Source organism: Coregonus clupeaformis, chromosome 37 (genome assembly GCF_020615455.1).
Source record: "Coregonus clupeaformis isolate EN_2021a chromosome 37, ASM2061545v1, whole genome shotgun sequence".
Lineage (NCBI taxonomy): Eukaryota > Metazoa > Chordata > Actinopteri > Salmoniformes > Salmonidae > Coregonus > Coregonus clupeaformis.
In genome coordinates, this window is record NC_059228.1 from 25,280,052 (window position 1) to 25,306,262 (window position 26,211).

General features: G+C 44.4%; 1 protein-coding gene across 1 annotated transcript in view; it reads right to left on the reverse strand.

Moving 5' to 3' along the window:
* Window positions 1-26,211, reverse strand: part of LOC121553438 (protocadherin-15-like) — a 273,628-nt gene that overhangs the window by 178,949 nt on the left and 68,468 nt on the right. Inside the window, 2 exon segments of the mRNA XM_041866538.2 lie at window positions 24,918-24,983; window positions 25,790-25,804. Of these exon segments, the coding sequence (XP_041722472.2) occupies window positions 24,918-24,983; window positions 25,790-25,804 (81 nt within the window).

Genomic DNA, 26,211 nt, shown 5'->3' on the forward strand with positions numbered 1-26,211 from the left:
TGACTTTGTTGTCCTTAAGCCATTTTGCCACAACTTTGGAAGTATGCTTGAGGTCATTGTCCATTTGGAAGACCCATTTGTGACCAAGCTTTAACTTCCTGACCGATGTCTTGAGATGTTGCTTCAATATATCCACATAATTTTCCTTTCTCATGATGCCATCTATTTTGAAGTGCACCAGTCCCTCCTGCAGCAAAGCACCCCCACAGCATGATGCTGCCACCCCCGTGTGTCACGATCGTCGTAGAGAGTAGACCAATGCGCAGCGTTAGTTGCAAACATACTTAACTTTATTATCTTTAGTGATAATATACAGTGGGGAAAAAAAGTATTTAGTCAGCCACCAATTGTGCAAGTTCTCCCACTTAAAAAGATGAGAGAGGCCTGTAATTTTCATCATAGGTGCACGTCAACTATGACAGACAAATTGAGGAAAAAAAATCCAGAAAATCACATTGTAGGATTTTTAATGAATTTATTAGCAAATTATGGTGGAAAATAAGTATTTGGTCACCTACAAACAAGCAACATTTCTAGCTCTCACAGACCTGTAACTTCTTCTTTAAGAGGCTCCTCTGTCCTCCACTCGTTACCTGTATTAATGGCACCTGTTTGAACTTGTTATCAGTATAAAAGACACCTGTCCACAACCTCAAACAGTCACACTCCAAACTCCACTATGGCCAAGACCAAAGAGCTGTCAAAGGACACCAGAAACAAAATAGTAGACCTGCACCAGGCTGGGAAGACTGAATCTGCAATAGGTAAGCATCTTGGTTTGAAGAAATCAACTGTGGGAGCAATTATTAGGAAATGGAAGACATACAAGACCACTGATAATCTCCCTCGATCTGGGGTTCCACGCAAGATCTCACCCCGTGGGGTCAAAATGATCACAAGAACGGTGAGCAAAAATCCCAGAACCACACGGGGGGACCTAGTGAATGACCTGCAGAGAGCTGGGACCAAAGTAACAAAGCCTACCATCAGTAACACACTACGCCGCCAGGGACTCAAATCCTGCAGTGCTAGACGTGTCCCCCCTGCTTAAGACAGTACATGTCCAGGCCCGTCTGAAGTTTGCTAGAGTGCATTTGGATGATCCAGAAGAGGATTGGGAGAATGTCATATGAAACCAAAATATAACTTTTTGGTAAAAACTCAACTCGTCGTGTTTGAAGGACAAAGAATGCTGAGTTGCATCCAAAGAACACCATACCTACTATGAAGCATGGGGGTGGAAACATCATGCTTTGGGGCTGTTTTTCTGCAAAGGGACCAGGACGACTGATCCGTGTAAAGGAAAGAATGAATGGGGCCATGTATCGTGAGATTTTGAGTGAAAACCTCCTTCCATCAGTAAGGGCATTGAAGATGAAACGTGGCTGGGTCTTTCAGCATGACAATGATCCCAAACACACCGCCCGGGCAACAAAGGAGTGGCTTCGTAAGAAGCATTTCAAGGTCCTGGAGTGGCCTAGCCAGTCTCCAGATCTCAACCCCATAGAAGATCTTTGGAGGGAGTTGAAAGTCTGTGTTGCCCAGCGACAGCCCCAAAACATCACTGCTCTAGAGGAGATCTGCATGGAGGAATGGGCCAAAATACCAGCAACAGTGTGTGAAAACCTTGTGAAGACTTACAGAAAACGTTTGACCTGTGTCATTGCCAACAAAGGGTATATAACAAAGTATTGAGAAACTTTTGTTATTGACCAAATACTTATTTTCCACCATCATTTGTAAATAAATTCATTAAAAATCCTTCAATGTGATTTTCTGGATTTTTTTTTCTCATTTTGTCTGTCATAGTTGACGTGTACCTATGATGAAAATTACAGGCCTCTCTCATCTTTTTAAGTGGGAGAACTTGCACAATTGGTGGCTGACTAAATACTTTTTTCCCCCACTGTAACAGCCAAAACAATAAACGAACGTGCAGTCCTACGGTAACACAGAAACAAACCAAACGGAAACAAGATCCCACAAACACTAAGGGAAACAGAATGTTTAAATATGGCTCCCAATCAGAGACAACCAGTAACAGCTGACACTCGTTGCCTCTGATTGGGAGCCACTCTGGCCAACATAGAAAAGCAACAACTAGAACACCCACACAGAACATAAACACATGGAATCTACACACCCTGGCTCAACATATAGAGTCCCCAGAGCCAGGGTGTGACACCGTGCTTCACAGTTGGGATGGTGTTCTTCGACATGCAAGCCACCCCTCCAAACATAATGATGGTCATTATGGCCAAACAGTTACATTTTTGTTTCATCAGACCAGAGTACATTTCTCCAAAAAGTAAGATTTTGTCCCCATGTGCAGTTGCAAACTGTAGTCTGGCTTTTTTATGGCGGTTTTGGAGCAGTGGCTTCTTCCTTGCTGAGCGGCCTTTCAGGTTATGTCGATATAGGACTCGTTTTACTGTGGATATAGATATTTTTGAACCTGTTTCCTCCAGCATCTTCACAGGGTCCTTTGCTGTTGTTCTGGGATTGATTTGCACTTTTCGCACCAAAGTACGTTCATCTCTAGGAGACAGAACATGTCTCCTTCATGAGCGGTATGACGGCTGCGTGGTCCCATGGTGTTTATACTTGCGTACTATTGTTTGTACAGATGAATGTGGTACTTTCAGGCATTTGGAAATTGCTCCCAAGGATGAACCAGACTTGTGGAGGTCTACCATTTTTTTCTGAGGTCTTGGCTTATTTCTTTTGATTTTCCCATGATGTCAAGCAAAGAGGCACTGGGTTTGAAGGTAGGCCTTGAAATACATCCACAGGTACACCTCCAATTGACTCAAATGATGTCAATTAGCCTATCAGAAGCTTCTAAAGCCATGACATCATTTTCTGGAATTTTCCAAACTGTTAAAGACACATTCAACTTAGTGTATGTAAACTTCTGACCCACTGGAGTTGTGATACAGTGAATTATAAGTGAAATAATCTGTCTGTAAACAATTGTTGGATAAATTACTTGTGTCATGCACAAAGTAGATGTCCTAACCGACTTGCCAAAACTATAGTTTGATAACAAGAAATTTGTGGAGTGGTTGAAAACCAAGTTTTAATGAATCCAACCTAAGTGTATGTAAACTTACAACTTCAATTGTATCTTTTGGTAGATTTACTCTAAGATATTTAATGGATGAGGAGGTCCACTGGAAGTTATACTTACTCTTCAGCTCTTCCTGTGGGGTATAATTATATACTAGGGCTTGGGTCTTGTGTATGTTAAGCACATACCCTGAATACGTTCCAAATGTTTGTAAAACATCCATCAATCTAGTTACACTTGAGCCTGGGTCTTTAAGGAATAACAGAACGTCATCAGCATAAATGCATATCTTATGTTCACTGGCTCTTATTGTTATTCCCTCTAAAGATGGGTCCTGTCTTATTGCCTGTGCTAATTGCTCGATGTACAAGGAGAAGGGCATGGGTGAAAGATTACAGCCTTGTCTTGACCCTCGTTCTAATCTTATCGTTCGTGACAAATGTCCATTAATCTTTATTCTAGAAGTCGGACATGACTAGTGTTTTGATGCATTGTATCACTTCTTTGTTGAAACCAAATCTATCCATAACTTGGAATAGATAATCCCATACCACTGAATCTAATGCTTTTTCTGCATCTAGACTAACTAACATAGCACTTGTCTTATTCTGAGTAATGTGGTCCATGACATTACATTTTAGTCATTTAGCAGACGCTCTTATCCAGATTTAGTGAGTGCATACATTTTTCATACTGGCCCCCCGTGGGAATCGAACCCACAACCCTGGCGTTGCAAGTGCCATGCTCTACCAACTGAGCTACAGGATGCTCTCCTTATGTTGTCCTATGTCTGTCTATTTCGTCTGAAACCAGTTTGATCCCTGTCAATCAATTCTGGGATTATGTCCTCCATTCTTTTGGCTATTATTGATGCATATAATTTAGTTTATAAACCATGTTAAGAATTTCAATAGGTCTCTAGGAACTGCATTCCTTCTTATCTTTACCCTCTTTTGGGATTACAGATATGATGGCTTCTCTCCACGGTGGTGGAAGATCCTCCTCCCGCAGTCCAATTAAAACAGGCCTGAAGTAGAGGTGTTAGATGTTCTCTGGAGGCTTTGAACCATTCTGAAGGGAAGCCATCAGTGCCTGGAGATTTGTTTGCTTTTAGATTAGATATTGCATTATTAATTTCTTCAGTAGTTATTTCTGAAGTCTATCATTTTGCTCTGTCCCAATTGAGGGGCGATCAAGTTAGTTCAAAAAATTCCCTATTGTCTGTGCATCTACCTTCTCTGGTTGCTGGTACAGATATGTGTAGTATGATTCAAATGCATTCTGTATTTCATCCAATTTGCATGTAATCTTCTTTTGTTTTAAACATTTTATTCTGTGCTTGTTGTTTTCTGAGTCTCCATGCTAGTAATTTTGTTGCCTTTGAGCCTGCTTCATAATATCGTTGTTTCAGGAACCTTTTCTCTACTTCTTCACTATAAATCTGGTCAATTTCTTGTTTTACCTTTTGAATCTCTCGTAATATAAGAGGGTCTTTGTAATGACTATGAGATCGTTCTAAGTTTCCTAATGTTTCCTGTAATTTCAGCAATTTCTGTGCTTTCATCTTTTTCTTGAGGGATGATGTGGCTATGATCTTCCCTCTAATACCCACCTTAGCTGCATCCCACGATGTAGCAGGAGATACTTGCCCGTTATCAATATTCTCCAGATAGACGTTCAATTCTGTCTTTATTGATTCCTTGAATGCTGGATCATTCAGCATGCTTGTATTAAGCCTCCATATCGTATTTATTTGTTTGCTATCAAGGTGTAGAGTTAGGTAAACTCCATTATGATCTGATAAGTCGCTCTGCCCGATCCTACAATCCTTAAGCCTGTGTCAATCTGCACTGTACATGAAAAAGTAGTCTAACCTGGAGTATTCAGTGTGGCGGACTGAGTAAAAAGTATATTCCCTATCTGACATGTGGATGTCGCGCCATACATCAAGCAGTCCTAAATCCTGCAATATCCTATTGATCTTTTTAGCAAACTGGCTAGTTTTCCTATTTTGATTTGTGCTGTCCAATTTTGAGTTTAAAATCATGTTAAAATCGCCTCCACAGATAAAGAGTGCCAGAGGTTTCTGTAGCAATTAAATCAAACACCTTCCTGTAGAAGACCATGTCACTTCCCGGAGGCGCGTATACATTAAATAATGTAACTTCCTTGTTATCCAGTTTACATTTAACAAAGATAAATCTACCCTCCTTGTCTTTTATTTCTGATATAAGCTCAAAATTAATTGAATTTGGAATCAAGATTGCCATGCCTCTTCTACCTATTTTATAAGAAGAAAAAAAGGTATTCCTATATCCAATTTTCTTGAGTTTCTCATGTTCAGGAGGGGATTACATTTACATTTAAGTCATTTAGCAGACGCTCTTATCCAGAGCGACTTACAGTTAGTGCATACATAATTATTATTTTTTTATACCCCCCGTGGGAATTGAACCCACAACCCTGGCGTTGCAAACGCCATGCTCTACAAACTGAGCTACCTGCCGGCCATTCCCTCCCCTACCCTAGACGACGCTGGGCCAATTGTGCGCCGCCCCATGGGTCTCCCAGTCGCGGCCGGCTACGACAGAGCCTGGATTCGAACCAGGATCTCTAGTGGCACAGCTAGGACTGCGATGCTGTGCCTTAGACCACTGCGCCACTCGGGAGACAGTGAGTTTCCTGCCAGAATAGTATGTCAACTCTCTCCCGTTTCATCTTTGCTATTACCTTACTTCTCTTGATGGCACTCCCCAGTCCGTTAACATTGAGACTTATGACCTTAAAATCCCGTTGATGCATCGATATAAATAAAGAAAACCTGTGCACTGTAACAGCCTGCTTAACATGAGCCTAAAAATGAACGGAAAAACAAGAACAATACAAAAGTAAACCAAAGAGGGAAAATACTTTGTTATTTGGACTCCTATGTCAGAGGACTGTCTCTTGCCTCTGGAATTTGAGGGGGATGAGCCTGTCCCATGAAAATGCGTGACGCAGTCGCAAACAAGACCTCTTGGAACCGGAAAAAAAAGGGTTCCCATTTCGTTGCTTATACACATCGGTTAATTACAAGTGAAAACTATATAGATCATGCATGCATGTCATCAATCCTCCCCATGATATGCCCTTCTGTCACCCTGTTGTCACTGTATCATTCATCATTAGCTAATACATATGTTATTAACGTGACCACTGGTATACTCCTCGACTTCAGGTCCTCAGCCGCCTCGTCTGCATGCTCGTATGTAACCGGGCCATTATCCAGGAATACCTGCATTTTTGCCAGGAATGGTGTTTGGAAGCGAATCCCTTTCTCTTTTAGTGCTTTCTTGATGGGGGTGTATTCCTTCGTTCTTTTCAGTATCCCTCCCGCGTAGTCATGATCAAAGAACACTTGTTGGCCTTGGAAGTTAACAGGCTTTTTCCAGGCTGCACGTAAGACTTTCTCTTTGACCTATAATAGTAGGAACCGTACCACTATGGATCTTGGTGGGGCGCCACTGTGGGGTTTTGAGACCAGAGCTCGGTGTGCTCTCTCGATTCCCAGGTCAGTGACATCTTCAAGTATTTAATTGAATAGACCCTCCACGAATTTGGGTATAGAGTATTTTTCTGCGCCCTCTGCCACGAAATAAAGTCTAATGTTATTGCGACGTAAAAACCTTTGAGTTCTGTCACTTTTGCCTGTAGTGCGTGTTGGCTTTTCAAAGACTGTACAAGTACGTCCTTGACCGCAGTGTTCCATGTGTCCATTTCCCCTATGTGCTGTTCTGCTTCCCCCACTCTTGTAGATATGCTGTGAAGTTCTTCTTTGTTTTCTTCAAGTTTCTGGTTAATGTCCTTCTTGAACTCATTTAGTTATTTTCACATATCTTCTCGAAGTTCCTCTCGAAAGCCTGCGAGTGCCTCGCGCAATTCCTCCTTTATCACCTCACGGAATGAGAGTTATTTTGCTGCTGCTATCTTATTTGCACTAGCATTAGCCATCTTTGTTTCGTCTATGATTATAGCTTCTCCTGTCTTGTTACGGACTATTGTTGTAGCTCCACAACCTTTTCCTACTTTCCCCTTCTCCATTTTTGTGTAAGTTACTATAATGCTCAGAGTAAATACTTGAATTTAGGGGGGAAATACCCAACCGATGTGCAGTACGAAAAAGTTGCGTCACCAGAAGTCTTCATAAGCAATCATTTCTGATGAAAAAACACAAATGTGAAACAAACTCTTCAAATGTTTAGCTGCGTATTATTTTGTTTGATGATCGCCAACATGTACTCACCACTGCTGAACTGGTTTCCTAGGTGAGCCCCCGCCAGGCATGTTCACGGCCAGGCATGTTTACCCACAGGTTGCACGCCTCTGCGTTATTTGGTTTCTCCCGTTTAAAGGGTGTTTTCATTATTTATTGTAAATGCTAAGATGTATGCATATTATGTCTTTGTTTTCATTAACGTGTTAAGTCTTGGCCATTGTAATGTGTATTGTGCAATGGTATTGCCTTTCAAGTGTGTCACTGTCATTGAGAATGTACCTCTTTAAAGAGGTCCTAATGGTTCATGCCAGGTTCAGGCAAGTTCTTTTCAGGCTCCTTGTTCTGAATAAGGTGAATTTATTTGTCTAGGTATGTTGTCTTGCTGTTCCTTTAGTTCTGCCATATACTCAGATGCTTGAATTAATCAGCATTTTGCCCAGTGTATGAGCCACTTTGCCTTTGTCCTCGACTCGAGGTTATATATTGCAATTTTGGCCAAGTAAGTTTATTTTCTTTGAGTTATGCATTTTTGTCAACAACTTTTTTTGTAAATACCCTGTCTGTATCCAGTCTTATTACCTGCACTGTAAAATAAATACCACCTATTTTTGCATCTGAACCTCTGACTGTCTCAACTGCTCCTCTATTTTAACAAATGTTGAGAAACAACTTAAAGAGCAACTGAATCAAAAAACAACGTATCTGTTTGAAAACGGCCTATGTGGCATCGATATGAGTCAAAAACATTTATTCTGGTGTCAAAATTGACAACAAAGTGTAAATAGGATAATGTTGGTCATAAAAGTCAGTCTTGTCCAAAACTGAGATTTACAAGATTATTAGTAAACAAGTGTATGTCACAGAATGAAGGGTACATAACAGTTTTCCTTGGGTTGGGTTTATTGCAATCCTGCCCACATGCCCACAGCTGGCAGCACCCAAGTAATACTCAATTCGGAGCACAGCTGCAATCGACCCGATCATAATGCCCAACACACTGACCATGGTAAATTTGGTTTGACTTTGGATATTAATATGGGGCTAGTTAGGGACCATCAGTAAATTACACACTGTACATGGGACAATATTTAACAATTTCAATAGCTCCAAATTTCAAAGACATAAAAACCTCAAACCAACTATAAATTGTAGAAATTCATATACAAATACTGAAACCATTTAATGAGTAAACTAAAAGGTGTGCAACATGAACATATTGTCACATTTACATTGTGTATTATATTGACGATCCCTAACTAGCCCCACAAATAGGCTATCCAAAGTCAAGCCAACTTTGCCACGGTTGCACACCGGCCGGCTGAAGCTAATTGGCAAAGGAAGTTGGCTAGCTTGCTAGCTAGTCTAAGCTTCCCACGTGCGAACACACAGAAGGCCCAGCCCATTCCACCTGCCTCTCTGACTTCACCCTGGCTGCTGAGAACTCAATCACTGAGCTTATCCACAAATCCAAATCATCCACCTGCCAACTTGACCCTGTGCCCGCAAGCCTTGTCAAAGCCTTCCTGCCTTCCATCTCTCCACTGCTCACTGGCATAATCAACTCCTCCCTCACCACTGGCATCATACCCTCCCCTCTTAAGATGGCTGCTGTTACTCCCATCCTCCAAAAACGGAATGCTGACCCTGATTACCTGAACAACTTCTGTGTCACGCTCTGGCTCCGGGACTGTGTATTTTGAGCCAGGGTGTGTTCATTTGGTTGTGTTGTATTTGGTTGTGTTTCATTGTTTGGTCGTGTGACTCCCAATCAGTGGTAACGAGTGTCAGCTGTCGGCTCGTTATCTCTGATTGGGAGCCATATTTAAACTGTCAGTGTTCACCTTAGTGTTGTGGGTTTTTGTTCCTTGTCAGTCATTGTAACGGAGGACTTCACGTTTCGTCATTGTTTGTTGTTTTTGTGTTTAGGCTTTAATTTAATAAAGTCATGTTCACCTTCAACGCTGCGCATTGGTCCACTCTGTTAGACGATCGTGACAGAAAAACCCACCAAGATGGGACCAAGCAGCGTGTCCAGGAGCCGTCGCCAGGGAGATCCCTCACAGATCTCCTTCGCCTCCTGGACTGGGTCAAGCCGAGTGAGGAGGAGAAGGGCTTGACACTATGGCAGAAGGGCGAGAGGCTGGCGAGGGATATGGAGACCTGGTCCACGGGTAGGAGAGACGCCCGAAAATTTTTAGGGGGGCTCACGACGTCGGACCAGCAGGAGGCCGCGAGTAGAGCGGCCCAGTGGGTTGCCGGAGAAGGCCGCCGGGTTACGGGGGCCACTGGTCGAAGAGGGGATGGAGGAAGTAGAGGCACGGCGAGAGGTACTGGCGTGTGTTGCCAGTCCGGTCCGGCCCGTTCCAGATCCCGGTGTAGGACCAGTGGTGTGTGTCCCCAGTACAGTCCGGCCCATCCAAGCTTCCCGCACCAAGCCAGTGGTGTGCGTCGTCAGCCCGGCTCTGCCCGTGCCTGCTCTCCGCATCAAGCCTGTGGTGCGTCTCGTCAGCCCGGCTCTGCCCGTTCCTGCTCTCCGCACCAGGTCTGTGGTGCACGCCGCCAGCCCAGTCCGGCCCATTCCTGCTACTCGCAACAAGCCAAGGGTGCGAGTCGTCAGCCGGATTCAGCCCATTCCTGCTACTCGCACCAAGCCAAGGGTGCGAGTCGTCAGCCGGATTCAGCCCATTCCTGCTACTCGCACCAAGCCAAGGGTGCGAGTCGTCAGCCGGATTCAGCCCATTCCTGCTACTCGCACCAAGCCAAGGGTGCGAGTCGTCAGCCGGATTCAGCCCATTCCTGCTACTCGCACCAAGCCAGGGATGCGAGTCTTCAGCCTGGTGAGGCCTGTTCCGGCTCCACGCACCATGCAAAGGGTGCGTATCGTCTGCCAGGTCCGGTCCATTCCTGCCTCACGCGCCAAGCCAGGGGTGTAGCGTCGGCAGTCCTGATCCAGCTAACTGGGTCAGATCGGACTGGGGACACTGCGGGGGGATTGTAGTAGGGTGGTGGTCAAGCCCGGAGCCGGAGCCGCCTCCGAGGAGCAATACCCACCCAGCCCTTCCCTATTTGGGGTGTAGGCGCGGTCGGAGTCCGCGCCTTTAGGGGGGGGTACTGTCACGCTCTGGCTCCGGGACTGTGTATTTTGAGCCAGGGTGTGTTCATTTGGTTGTGTTGTATTTGGTTGTGTTTCATTGTTTGGTCGTGTGACTCCCAATCAGTGGTAACGAGTGTCAGCTGTCGGCTCGTTATCTCTGATTGGGAGCCATATTTAAACTGTCAGTGTTCACCTTAGTGTTGTGGGTTTTTGTTCCTTGTCAGTCATTGTAACGGAGGACTTCACGTTTCGTCATTGTTTGTTGTTTTCGTGTTTAGGCTTTAATTTAATAAAGTCATGTTCACCTTCAACGCTGCGCATTGGTCCACTCTGTTAGACGATCGTGACATTCTGTCCCATCTCAAACCTTCCCTTCCTTTCCAAAATACTGGAACGGGTTGTGGCCACTCAACTACAACTCTATCTCAACTACAATAACCTTTATGAACCATTCCAGTCCGGTTTCCGCTCCAAACACAGCACTGAAACATCCTTGGTCAAAATCACTAATGGTCTCCTCCATGCAACTGACTCAGGGCTGCTATCCATACTCATCCTCCTCGACCTTAGTGCAGCCTTCTATACCATCTCCCATCCACTCCTCATGGAACGTCTGGCTGGTGTTGTTGTCATGGGTGTTGCACTCTCCTGTTTTTCCTCCTACCTCACTGACCTCCAACAGTTTGTGCAACTGAAAAATCACAGATCAGGGCGTGTGGCTGTTTCACAGCGTGTCCCCCAGGGGTCAGTGTTGGGTCCACCCCTCTTCATCATATACCTCCTACCCCTGGGAAAGATCATGCGAAATCACAAAGTTAACTTCCACTGCTATGCTGATGATACCCAGCTCTACCTCTCCACCAAACCCACCACTCCTCTCCCTCCCACCTCCCTCATCAGCTGCCCCCAAGATATCCGGAGCGGGATGAGCATGAACCTCCTCAAACTTAACAGCAACAAGACGGAGGTCATGCTCATCGGTTCCAAATCCACTCTCTCCAAACAGCACAACCTCAGCATCACCATAGATGGTTTCCTGGTCCCTCTGTCAACACAAGTCAAAAGCCTCGGTGTCATTCTCGACAGTACTCTCACATTCGAACCTAACATAAATAGAATCACCCAGACAGCATACTTCCACCTCCACAATTTCTCTAGGGTCCGCCCCTCACTGTCACACTCCAACACCAAAACCCTCATCCATGCTGTTGTCACTTCACGACTGGACTACTGTCCTCACTGGTATCCCCACCCAAACTCACCAACAGACTTCAACTGGTCCAGAACTCAGCTGCCAGAAACCTCACCCGCACCAGATCAACCAAACACATCACACCAATCTTCTCATCAATCTACACTGGCTCCTTGTGCTATCCTATGTTAACTTTAAGACACTCCTCCTCACCTACAAAGGCCTCCACAACCTGACACCCACCTACCTCTCTGATCTTCTCCCAGCCTATGCCGCCTCCCGCTCCCTACACTCCTTCTCTGCTGGTCTCCTTGTCACCCCCCCCCCGCCTCTCCACCATAGGTGCCAGGGCCTTTAGCTGCTCGGCACCCAGGCTCTGGAATGCAATATCCCTACACATACGACATGCAGACACAGTCATCTCATTCAAAAACCTCCTCAAAACACACCTCTTCAACGATCTCTATATCTTATAGCCTCTCATCCATGATTGACTCTGTCCTACCGCCCCCTTCTGTGCCTTCCCAGTTCCCTATGTATCCCTATGTGTCGACCCAACCCAAACCCTTCCCTAAACTGGGTTTGTATCCTGTTACAGGAGTTATTTGCTCCACCTTTCTTTTATCGTGATAAGCCCGTTATTTTGTATTTTGGCTTCGGGACCACCAGTAAAGATTATTGTTTGACCATCTCTGCCTACTGCCTACTGTACTAGGTCACACCTCACACCAACCCTTACAGTATACTCTTCCCAACCCCTCCCTCTTGTTGCTATCTGTCCTGTTTAGTCTTGTCCTTTGATTTTAAATTTTAATTGATGCATTTGATTTTATGATTTTATGTACTGCACTTGATTTTACATAGGCCTACTTTTAATGTAAGATGTCCTTGAGTATCTTGAAAGGTGTTCCCCAAATAAAATGTATTAATACAAGAGACACAAGAGACACCCACATCAATGCACGCCTCCAAGACCCAAATCTCATTCTCAGTTGCATTTCCTAATGAGGACGATTGAAACCGAGGCTAAATCAGTAAGTTCAGCCCCCTTTTAAAGGGAAGTATCTACATGCTGATTTTGCAGGCAATTTAGAAAATAATCTCTGGGGAATGAGAACCAATAGTGAAATGAGGATGACCTATCCCTTTAATAACTACTCAGTCTAATGAGAGGATTAAAGCTGCAATATGTAACTTTTGGGGCGACCCAACCAAATTCACATAGAAATGTAGGTTATAGATCTATCATTCTCATTGAAAGCAAGTCTAAGAAGCGGTAGATCTGTTCTATGTGCATTACTTCTATGCTTTCTGTTCTGAAGATTAATTTTTTTACTATCGGTTTTGTACACCAGCTTCAAACAGCTGAAAATATATATATATTTTTAATGGAAAATATATTTCACAGCGGTTTAGATGGTACAATGATTCTCTACACTATACTTGCTAGTTTTGTCACAAACTGAAATCAGCGAAAAAAGAAAAAATACATTTTACATTTTAATCCGTATTACTTGTGTGACTACGAAACTATTAGAGTAAAGTGATTTCTTGAGACCCGATTTTCAAAGCAACTAATAGAAGTGGATGCTGTTCTTGTGAAAATGTACTCCAGGATTTTCTTAAGAGAGATGTGAATCCAAAATGACAAATATACAGAATTGTATTTAACCATAATCTAACGTGACAATGCTCAGACACTCTGGGAGAGGCAATTGAATAATGCAGTGGGGACTGAGAATTCATGTCAGAATCGACTTGAGAAAAATTTAAGTAAGTTAAAGAGGCATTTTTCTTCCTATTTCTTATAAAATGACATTGCAGTTGGATGAGTTCTGTATTAGAGGTTTATTCGGATGAGTTCTGTATTAGAGGTTTATATAATATTGGGAATATGAGTGAACATATTACATTTGATTTAGTAATCTGTTTTGGGAGTATATTGTCTCATTTTATTTTCATAGCAAAGGTGGAGGTTTGCATATGGAAAAAGGCAAAAATCCTCACAAAGAATTTAAGTGTATGTAAATGAGGATGCAGAATGCTAGCTATACTTCAAAAGATACTCATCTCTATAGCTTATTTTTTATGAGGGTAAACAAAGAGTTAAAGCAATTTAGCACAACAACGCAGCTAATTAACCTGACCGTTTATCTCAATATAATACTGTAATCGCAGCCTTTATTTACATATCAAATGGAGGAATATGTTTCACAATACCAAAAAAACACACTACCAACCCCAGAAGGCTAATTGGGTGGACACAGAGAGAAATAGCAACTACTGTTCTACCATTCCACTAAAGATTTGACGTTCCACTGAATTAGCAAGCAGATTCAAACACGCAGCCATCGAGATACATTATATGAAAAAACAACAGTAAAATGGAAAGTCTGGGTATATTAAATGTTTATATACTAACACCTCACATGCGCGGAGGCAAGCATGCAGGCACCTACATTATGCACACTGACAACACACTGCCCTCTCTCTTTGCTCTACCACTTTCCATGCACCAATCTCATCTCCCCCACACCCCTCTCAATCGCTCTCTCTTCCACTACCTCTCTAATCCAGAGAAGTAGCAGGTGTTGGAGACTAATCCAGTCCTTTCAGCCACACTCTCTAATTACATATTGCTGTCCTTGCAATCATTTCAACAGGGCACACACACGCACGCACACACACGCACGCACACACGCCTGCAGGTAGCCTAGCGGTCAGAGTGTTGGGCCAGTAACCGAATGGTCCCTAGCCAACACTACCAGCTATCAGTACTGTAGCAACTAAATACAATATCATTTTAGCCAGCTACATTCGTTTGCAGCGATGCCGTTTTTCAAACAAAGTCAACACTGCAGCCATTGCTAGCTAGCCAACACTACCAGCTAGCAGTACTGTAGCAACTAAATACAATATCATTTTAGTCAATGAGAATTTTGCAACGTAAAGCTTCATTTTCTGAACATTCGAGATGTGTAGTCCACTTGTGTAGCTAGCATGACTGACTTTGTGCTAGCTAGCCAACGTTTAATTATTTCCGCGTTATGAAAGGAACTAGAACCGGACACAAATGATATGTTTAGTGTGTAAACACACTTTTGGTAGTTTGTTGTAACCAAGTATTGGTGCTAAACCGTATGTTATTGGATGCTAGCATGCTAGTTAGCTATGGCGTCATAGGATACAGTGCCCTGGGCGGTTTTCACGGAAGAATACTGTACCAAGTTAGCTAGCTGAATAAACTAAGTTAGAGTCTATTCCTAGAAAACATTGAACCGCTGTAGTTACAACAATTATAATTTCTAAAGTGGAAGTTGGGAGAGTTATATTTGAGTGTTTCAGTGAAAGGTAAGTGAGGGAGGCCCCGCTCTCAGATGTTTAGGTACTTTTATTCCGATCTCTTTTGCATTATTGTAGCCTTTTCTGTAGGCTGTCAACTATGTGTCTGTCTAGCCCTGTTCTCTCCTCTCTGCACAGGCCATACAAACGCTTCACACCGCGTGGCTGCTGCCACTCTAATCTGGTGGTCCCTGCGCGCATGACCCACGTGGAGCTCCAGGTCTCTGGCAGCCTCTGGAACTGCCATTCTGTGGCCAACAAGGAAGAGTTCATCTCAACCTATGCTACCCTCCAGTCCCTCGACTTCTTGGCGCTGACAGAAACATAGATTACCACAGAAAACACTGCTACTCCTACTGCTCTTTCCTCGTCTGATCATGTGTTCTCGCATACCCCGAGAGCATCTGGTCAGCGCGGCGGTGGCACAGGAATCCTCATCTCTCCCAAGTGGACATTCTCTCTTTTCCCCCTGACCTGTCTATCTCCTCATTTGAATTCCATGCTGTCACTAGCCCATTCAAGCTTAACATCCTTATATTTATCGCCCTCCAGGTTTCCTTGGAGAGTTCATCAATGAGCTTGATTCCTTGATAAGTTCCTAAGTTCTTTTCCTGAGGATAGCTCACCCCTCACAGTTCTGGGTGACTTTAACCTCCCTACGTCTACCTTTCACTAATTTATCTCTGCCTCCTTCTTTCCACTCCTTTCCTCTTTTGACCTCACCCTCTCACCGTCCCCCCCTACTCACAAGGCAGGCAATACGCTTGACCTCATCTTTACTAGATGCTGTTCTTCTACTAATCTCACTGCAACTCCCCTCCAAGTCTCCGACCATTACTTTGTATCCTTTTCTCTCTCGCTCTCCTCCAACACTACTCACTCTGCCCCTACTCAGATGGTAATGTGCCATCACAACCTTCACTCTCCTTCTCCCGCTACTCTCTCCTCTTTCATCATATCATCTCTTCCCTCTGCTAAATCCTCCCTCCGATCTTCTGATTCTGCCTCCTCAACCCTCCTCTCCTCCCTTTCTACATCATTTGACTCTCTATGTCCCCTATCCTCCCGGCCGGCTCGGTCCTCCCCTCCTGCTCTTTGGCTTGACGACTCATTGCGAGCTCACAGAACAGGGCTTCGGGCAGCCGAGCGGAAATGGAGTAAAACTAGACTCCCTGCAGACCTGTCATCTTTTCACTCCCTCCTCTCTACATTTTCTTCTTCTGTTTCTGCTGCTAAAGCCACTTTCTACCATTCTAAATGTCAAGCCTCTGCCTCTAACCCTAGGAAGCTCTTTGCCACCTTCCCCTCCCTGCTGAATCCTCCTCCCCCTCCCCCTCCCTCCTCCCTCTCTGTGGATGACTTCGTCAACCATTTTGAAAAGAAGGTTGACGACATCCGATCCTAATTTATTAAGTCAAATGACACCGCTGGTCCTGCTCACACTGCCCTACCCTATGCTTTGACTTCTTACTCCCCTTTCTCTCCAGATGAAATCTTGCGACTTGTGACGGCCGGCCGCCCAACAACCTGCCCGCTTGACCTTATCCCCTCCTCTCTTCTCCAGACCATTTCCGGAGACCTTCTCCCTTACCTCACCTCGCTCATCAACTCATCCTTGACCGCTGGCTATGTCCCTTCCATCTTCAAGAGAGCGAGAGTTGCACCCCTCCTCAAAAAAAACTACACTTGATCCCTCCGATGTCAACAACTACAGACCAGTATACCTTCTTTCTTTTCTCTCCATCGCTAACTCTCTCTCCTCTGCTCTTATCCTTCTAGACCTATCTGCTGCCTTTGATACTGTGAACCATCAGATCCTCCTCTCCACCCTCTCCGAGTTGGGCATCTCCGGCACTGCTCACTCTTGGATTGCGTCCTACCTGACAGGTCGCTCCTACCAGGTGGCGTGGCGAGTATCTGTCTGCGCACCACGTGCTCTCACCACTGGTGTCCCCCAGGGCTCAGTTCTAGGCCCTCTCCTATTCTCTCTATACACCAAGTCACTTGGTTCTGTCATATCCTCACATGATCTCTCCTATCATTGCTACGCAGACGACACACAATTCATTTTCTCCTTTCCCCCTTCTGATAACCAGGTGGCGAATCACATCACTGCATGTCTGGCAGACATATCAGTGTGGATGTCGGATCACGACCTCAAGCTGAACCTCGGCAAGACGGAGCTGCTCTTCCTCCCGGGGAAGGACTGCCCATTCCATGATCTCACCATCACGGTTGACAACTACATTGTGTCCTCCTCCCAGAGTGCAGAGAACCTTGGCGTGAACCTGGACAACACCCTGTCGTTCTCCGCTAACATCAAAGCGGTTACCCGATCCTGCAGGTTCATGCTCTACAACATTCGCAGAGGACGACCCTACCTTACACAGAAAGCGGCACAGTTCCTAATCCAGGCACTTGTCATCTCCCGTCTGGATTACTGCAACTCGCTGTTGGCTGGGCTCCCTGCCTGTGCCATTAAACCCCTAGAACTTATCCAGAACGCTGCAGCTCGTCTGGTGTTCAACCTTCCCAAGTTCTCTCATGTCACACCGCTCCTCCACACACTCCACTGGCTTCCAGTTGAAGCTCGCATCGACAACAAGACCATGGTGCTTGCTTACGGAGCTGTGAGGGGAACGGCACCTCTTTACCTTCAGGCTCTGATCCTACACCCAAACGAGGGCACTACGTTCATCCACCTCTGGCCTGCTAGCCCCCCTACCACTATGGAAGCACAGTTCCCACTCAGCCCAGTCAAAGCTATACACTGCTCTGGCACCCCAATGGTGGAACAAGCTCCCCCACGACGCCAGGACAGCGGAGTCACTGACCACCTTCCGGAGACACTTGAAACCCTACCTCTTTAAGGAATACCTGGAATAGTATAACAGTAATCCTTCTACACCCCCCCTCCCCCAGTGGTGGTTGTCCCACTGGCTATCCTAAGTTGAATGCACCAATTTGTAAGTTGCTCTGGATAAGAGTGTCTACTAAATGACTTAAATGTAAATGTAAATGTAGTTGAAATCCCGAGCCGACAAGGTGAAAAATCTGTTGATGTGACCTTGAGTATGGCACTTAACCGTAATTGCTCCAGGGTTGTCCTCTCAGGGAGAGTGGGATATGCAAAAAAATATATTTCTAATACATACATGCATATTAATACACACTTGTGAAAAACGACCAATATAAGCACCCACCAAATTATTATACAAACAAACACTTTCTCTGTATCACACTGGCAGTGGTTAACTGGGAATGAACATCTGCAAAATCCAAATTAAACCAAGCACATCGCAGAACACATCCACACACTGCAACCAACCCAGGCACATGCACACTCATGCAGGAACATAAATGCGCACACACACTCTGTCTCTCTCTCTTTAGTCTGCTGCCAGGCATTCATGCATGTGTTGCCACCAGGGCTCTCATCGTTTGAATCACAGAGAGACGGCTCCAGAATACCAAACCTACATCTCAGACAGAAAAAGTTACAACCGACATAGCACTGAAACGGAGATGCACAGAGCCCTCATTTTAGCATAGCAACCATTCTATAATTACAGGGCCCAGTCATTATAACTTCGTATCAATCTGAGGCCCTGAAAATGGGTACTGCTGTACAAATTTTTTGGGCAAACAGGTGTGCACCAGAGACAAATTAACAAAAAAAGATTTGCTTCATTCAAATGTGAGAATGAAATAAAACTATTGAGTGTCTTAGTTCACCGTCATGTATGTGGATAATTAGATAGACTCCCCAGAGGAACAGGGAAAAAAGAGAATGAGAGACAGAGAGAGGGAGAGAGAGAGAGAGAGAGAGAGAGAGAGAGAGAGAGAGAGATACAGAGAAAGAGGATTGAAATAGCGCTGGAGAAAGGAGTAACTAATGAATCCATGGTCGTTGAGAAAACAGTCACAAAGCCCTTGCATGGGCTCGTTCACAGATTGTTTAACAACATTTAAAACAATTCTGAAGCTGGTTCTGAGGTCTTTGTACCTGACATTTTCCTATGGAAGACAGCATCCTTCAGTCTTTGAATGCTTTCATAGAAAAGAGGAGACCTTTCGAGAGACTGAATGACATTGCACTATGTAAATAGTCCGGGTGGGCCTCCTGTAGCTCAGTGTGGGCCTCCTGTAGCTCAGTTGGTAGAGCATGGCGCTTGCAACGCCAGGGTTGTGGGTTCGTTTCCCACGGGGGGCCAGTATGGAAAATGTATGCACTCACTAACTGTAAGTCGCTCTGGATAAGAGCGTCTGCTAAATGACTAAAATGTAAAATGTAAGCATTTCACGGTAAGGTCTACACCTGTTGTATTCGGCGCATGTGACAAATAACATTTGATTTGAATTCCTCTGATGCAGCCTCAGTCCTGAGCCAAGTGTCTGTGTCTAGTGTTGCATTTCACCTCTCTCGTTATCAGATTGAATCTAGTGCATTCTTATTCTGTACATTAGTTGATTGGTATTAGCTAGTTCAGGCTAACTATTCAGCATTAATGGCGATACAGTCCAAGTCTAATTACAGGGGATGCCCTGTAGAAGCCTGTTGCTATTGCGGAGAGGAAGTAATATCTAACAAGTAATATTTACATTTACATCATTTAGCAGACGCTCTTATCCAGAGCGACTTACAGTTAGTGAATACATGTATTTTTATTTTTATTTTTTTTTACTGGCCCCCTGTGGGAATCGAACCCACAACCCTGGCGTTGCAAACGCCATGCTCTATCAACTGAGCTACATCCCTGCCGGCCATTCCCTCCCCTACCCTGGACGACACTGGGCCAATTGTGCGCCGCCCATGAGTCTCCCGGTCGCGGCCGGCTGCGACAGAGCCTGGATTCGAACCAGGATCTCTAGTGGCACAGTTAGCACTGCGATGCAGTGCCTTAGACCACTGTGCCACTCAGGAGGTTAAGGCATTCATGGACTAACAGGTAATATCTAACAGGTAATATCTAACAAGTAATATCTAACAAGTAATATCTAACAAGTAATATCTAACAATTTCACAACATATACCCAATACACACAAATCTAAGTAAGGAATGGAATGTGTGCATGTGTGTGCGTGCTTGCATGTGTGAATGTGTGTCTTTTTTAATCAGGGTAGCAATATCTTATTTAATCAGGGAAGTGATATTTGTGACTTAAATACACAGAGTATAGCAAACATTAGGTAGACCTTCCTAATATTGAGTAATGTTTCGTATACTCAGTGTATTTCATTCATATGGATGCTCCAACTTTATGACAAAGACTTTATCAGTCTTCCAAGTGATCTCACCACGGCTTATGCTCGCCCACAGCACATACTGTATAAAATGCTGCTTTCTAATAAAACCCTTCAGCTACACTACTTTATTCATTTCTTCTATTTCCTGTGAGCTGTCGCTCAATATGTCCGGGAGAGGAGTGGGGGGCCCTTCACACGTTCCAAGCCACAATTGATACAAATCATGCATTTGTGGAGAAAAGATAAACGCCAGCATCCGGCCCCTTAGTTTATAGGCACCTTGATCTGCTTCTGCTGTTGTAGAAGCAGATCAGTCAATAAGTCAGTCTTCTATTCTGTCTACCCATCTCTCTCACTTCCACTCTCTTTTTATAGCTCTGCTCTGTCCAATTATCTGCCTCTTTCTCTCATTCTCACTCTCCCTCATCTCTTTCTCAATGGCTTCATTCCTTTAATTTCCCTCTCTTTCTATACTCTGTAATTCTGTCTTACTCTCTCATTCTCTCTCTCTTAACCTCTTTTTCTATGCCTTCATCTTTATACCGCTCACGTCACCTCTTTCACTTAATCTATTTACCTCTCACTCACTTTTCTTTCTCTCTTCTAAGAAAATCTGTATTATTCTCTCGTTCTCTCACACACTTTCTCTCTTTTTCTCTGTCTTCTCTCTCTCCTTCTCTTCGTCCTCTCTCTCGCTCTCCAACGTCCTCTCTCTACCTCCACTCACTTCTGTAATGCTCTCTCCCTCTCTCTAGTTCAGTTCCCCTCTCTCTCTGCACCTGCAGACAGCCCATATCCTTTATCCCCCAGATAGAAATCTCTTCAATCCGATTAACTGCAGTTGGAACCCGGGTAAAACACATTTGCTTTCTCATACATTGAACCAGCAAAAAAGCCAAAACAAAACAAGCTTTGTCTTTACGATACAAATCAGCTTTAAATGGTGAAGTGATACTTTGAGTCTTTCTGGCACCTGTCAGAGTGACTGCACAGCTAGCGTTTGGGATCAATTAAACATGCTACGTTCCATCTAAATGAGCAGAGTCATATCCCCCTGTGAGCTCTTGGTATTCTCAGACTGAACAGGGCCCCAGTAGACAGACATAGTGAGCCGTAATGAGAAAAGCATGTCTAGAAAAAAGCTAAGCCTGAACACAAACAATAATAATAAGCAAGTGCTTTGTTTAGTCATCTATACATCAATGCACCACTCTGTCCTCCTAGCCATCTTTTACACTGCTCAACCGATCTCCCTATCCATCTCTTCTATCAGTATATCACCATCTGACCAATAAGTCCTCATCAATCAATCTTGGAATTGTGAGGAGGATCATTTGAATACAGGCATCATATTGCTTCAATTTCAGTCATGCACTGTAATATGCAATCCTCATCTTCTTCTCTCAGTAAGGTCAATACAATCGTTCCTGTTGCATTATCCCATTCAACACACCAATGATGGTACGATTGACAATGGAAATTGACATGAAAATGTGGGTCCATTTCTTCCTTTGCAAGAACATATAGCTTTCAAGCTATTCAGACCTCTCTCTGAGCACGTTTAGTACTAAGCAGTAAAGACATTAATCAATACTGTATTCTGTTCCTTCCTTGGCCCACCATAATGCTACAGCACACAATACCAATGAATGGCCATTCAAAATGCGAAAAAAGCACTCACACATCAGAGTTATCTTGTTGCATTACTTCAAAGAAAAGAGAAACCTACACAAACTTGCTCGTATCACTTTTTTATTGAAGCTTACGTGTACTCCTCTTGGCCTTCGTCAGAGCTTTTTTTCAAAGCTCTGACAAAAGGCAGAGAGGCCGACACGTAAGCTGTAGCCCTTTGCACTCAATCCGTATATGGGTTGAAAATTGCAGATTTGGTCATTGATAAGTGCCTAAATTGGAAAGCAGTGGCTGTACAGTAACGTGCTATACATGACGTCAGATCTCAGGGTCTCCGCTTTACAGCGGTGTATGGGATTCAACTGACAGACACTCTAAGTGTGAGCAACAAGTGCAACAAGAAGATGCCCCCATCCCTCCCGCTAATTGACTACTTTTGCAAATGTTTTTTCATCTGAGAGAAGGGAATGCTGTAAATCAAGAGTACTCGATGTGTTCTGAAAGATGAGACGTTGAGGATTATAATAAATAACGCTTCGATGTAATGCTACTAAACCACAAACCCTTGCAAGCAAACCAAACGCGCAAATATTATAAAACTCACTAAATAATTTTTACAAATATAATTTCAGCAACTGATTCAATTCTTCTATCACAAGGCTTATGACGTACTTGTCCCTTGAGTGATGCAAAAGGCATTTTAAAACAAGGACACTGCTTGGAACCCTGCAGAGAAAGCAAACGGTGATGGACTGGTGATTATTCTGTTTGTTTTTCCGGTGACCGACATAAACTAATATAAAAGGGAATGCAGGGGAGATGGAATCTTATTATATGTCATTTGTATTGCATGTGTGTGACAGGAGGAAGAAATGGAGCACATTTAGATGGATAATTGCTTTGGTCAATAATGACAGGTTGCCTGTTTTACATTACATTATAGGAACACCAGGCCTGGGCACTTTCATCACATCCAGATAAATAAAAGGACAGGGGCCATATCCCAGGTAAATGAGTGTTTTATGAGGGGGATTAGGCCCAAATCTAACAGACCTGGCGCATCGGAGGAGAACACGTTGATACAGGGACGAGAGGGGCTTTCTAATGCAGGCCTGACTGCATGGCAGTCTAACACATTCCCTAGACAATCCATCATGGCCATATCACGGTCACACATATAGGGAGCTAAGGCTGGGAAGGACATGTATGGAGAGGTAGGGCTGGGAAGGACATGTATGGAGAGCTGGGCTGGGAAGGACATGTATGGAGAGGTAGGGCTGGGAAGGACATGTAGGGAGAGGTAGGGCTGGGAAGGACATGTAGGGAGAGGTAGGGCTGGGAAGGACATGTATGGAGAGGTAGGGCTGGGAAGGACATGTATGGAGAGGTAGGGGCTGGGAAGGACATGTAGGGAGAGGTAGGGCTGGGAAGGACATGTATGGAGAGGTAGGGCTGGGAAGGACATGTAGGGAGAGGTAGGGCTGGGAAGGACATGTATGGAGAGGTAGGTCTGGGAAGGACATGTAGGGAGAGGTAGGGCTTGGAAGGACATGTATGGAGAGGTAGGGCTGGGAAGGACATGTATGGAGAGGTAGGGCTGGGAAGGACATGTAGGGAGAGGTAGGGCTGGGAAGGACATGTATGGAGAGGTAGGGCTGGGAAGGACATGTAGGGAGAGGTAGGGCTGGGAAGGACATGTAGGGAGAGGTAGGGCTTGGAAGGACATGTATGGAGAGGTAGGGCTGGGAAGGACATGTATGGAGAGGTAGGGCTGGGAAGGACATGTAGGGAGAGGTAGGGCTGGGAAGGACATGTAGGGAGAGGTAGGGCTGGGAAGGACATGTATGGAGAGGTAGGGCTGGGAAGGACATGTATGGAGAGGTAGGGCTGGGAAGGACATGTAGGGAGAGGTAGGGCTTGGAAGGACATGTATGGAGAGGTAGGGCTGGGAAGGACATGTATGGAGAGGTAGGGCTGGGAAGGACATGTATGGAGAGGTAGGGCTGGGAAGGACATGTATGGAGAGGTAGGGCTGGGAAGGACATGTATGGGAGAGGTAGGGCTGGGAAGGACATGTATGGAGAGGTAGGGCTTGGAAGGACATGTATGGGGAGAGGTAGGGCTGGGGAAGGACATGTATGGAGAGGTAGGGCTGGGAAGGGACATGTATGGAGAGGTAGGGCTGGGAAGGACATGTAGGGGAGAGGTAGGGCTTGGAAGGACATGTATGGAGAGGTAGGGCTGGGAAGGACATGTATGGGAGAGGTAGGGGCTGGGAAGGACATGTATGGGAGAGGTAGGGCTGGGAAGGACATGTATGGAGAGGTAGGGCTGGGAAGGACATGTATGGAGAGGTAGGGCTGGGAAGGACATGTATGGAGAGGTAGGGCTTGGAAGGACAGTATGACATCCATTATAAGGGTCTGGTTGTTGAGCGGTTTTTCTTTTGAAAAACAACATAAACAGTGGAGGAGGAGGAAGAGGAGGAAGAGGAGGAAGATAATAATGAGGAAACTGGAGAAGAATTTCGGTACACTTGACCCCAACAACTTGTGCACATCTGTTTAGCGACATCCCTGAGTCCTCGAACACATTCAGAGCTGTAGCCGTCACCAGTTGCACACAGCCATGCGTAGCCGTGCCGTCCTCGGTTGGGAGCGGTCTATTCACTAAAGGAGCCCCACACCACACCACCACGACAAACACCATCTGTACCAAGCACACATGTCCCCTGCCTGGGGAGGCCAACACACACACACACACACGCACACACAGTACACAACAACAAGTGCCTGTAACAAGTTGATTTTCCTCGAGCTAATTAGGTAAATAGCAAGTATCGTGCTACAGGTAACTGAAGTCTTTAAGCTAGATTTGTTCTCAACAGGAGCACAAAGGCTCCTAGCCTGGGATCTTGGGTAAAGGTTTGATTGGGTACCCAGTAGCATGCCTGTCGATTCTTAACTTAGAAATCCAAGTACCGGTACTTGAGACATATAATGTGTCCTTCAACTCTGTGTTGTAATGTATGTTATGGTCTATACTGAACAGTAGGTTCAGAGAAAACAAAAAAGCAGTACATACCATTTGGGCTCTCTTCATCGATGGTCACTATGGTAGCAGGGGGGCCTGACCGAGACAGTTTACATTCTGTATGGTGGAGAGAGAAGGCAATAAAACACATCAATACCACAAAGAGCCTTATGTCATAAACTGTCATAACTGGTTATGAATGGTTGCATAATTTCTATGACTGTTGAAGCACATTGATAGGTTGAACGACACTGACACAAAAGCAGTGATGATCAACTCTCTACAATACATGATGACAATACATGACAGCCATGAGGGGGACAACATGAGCACAGTGTCCAGTACAGGAGATACACAGATGGGAATTACTCAGAGTACAAAGAGTGAATTGCGCTTCAGTGATGACTGTATGACGGCAAAAGACAGGAGAGAGGTCTTGAGAAGGGTTGCAAAGGGAGGGTATATTACTGGAAACTTTCAAAGTTTACCAGTAAACTACCAGAATTTTGGTACTTTAAAGGATTTTATATAATTAACCACAAGACATCTAGTGGCCTTTCTGGGTACTTCAGATTAACACAGGTGTCTGTAATTGTCTCTGACCCTCTGTGTGGCCTCATCACAAGTAAAATAATCAAATAAGATTATTTTTTTTAAATACAATAACAAAGAATGACATTAACCTAAACATAAACCATCATCTTAGTGAATACCATTGCTGTGTAATATATACTTAAAAAAAAAAGTTATTCAAGTATAAATTACCAAAGTTACCATAGATTGCCATAGATTACCTGTTTATTAGCTTTGGTAAATTACCGGTAGCTTTGCAACCCTAGTTGAGAGTCAATTTACACTTAATGCCGAGAGAAAGAGAGAGCAAGAGAGAGAGAGAGAGGAAAAGGAAAGGTTTACCCTCTTACCCTCATACTGCCAGTCTGTAGAGGTCAGGGTTAGTGGTGCCATAGAAGGAAAGAAGAAAATAATCATGGGAGAAAATAATAGCATGAAATTGTTGGTTTGGAGGAGAGGTTTGATGTTAGAGGAGAGGAAAGGGGGGAGGGGAGTGAAGGAATAGAGAGTTAGTGAATCAAAATAACAGCTCTATAAAAAGACACTAGATCTCAATTCAATCAATCTTTAGATGGACTTCATTTGGCATGGGAGTAGGAAACAAGATGCATCCACCACAACATAGTTAGCCTTTTTTCTGCATACAATTGTAGTTTGGAAATGAAAACGCAATCTGCAATTGTTGCATACATTTTCTTGACTTTAGAATTCATGATAAGTGTTTGTTTGGAACATAATTATTTAAGTGAACTCTTTAGGGGCATGCACTTAG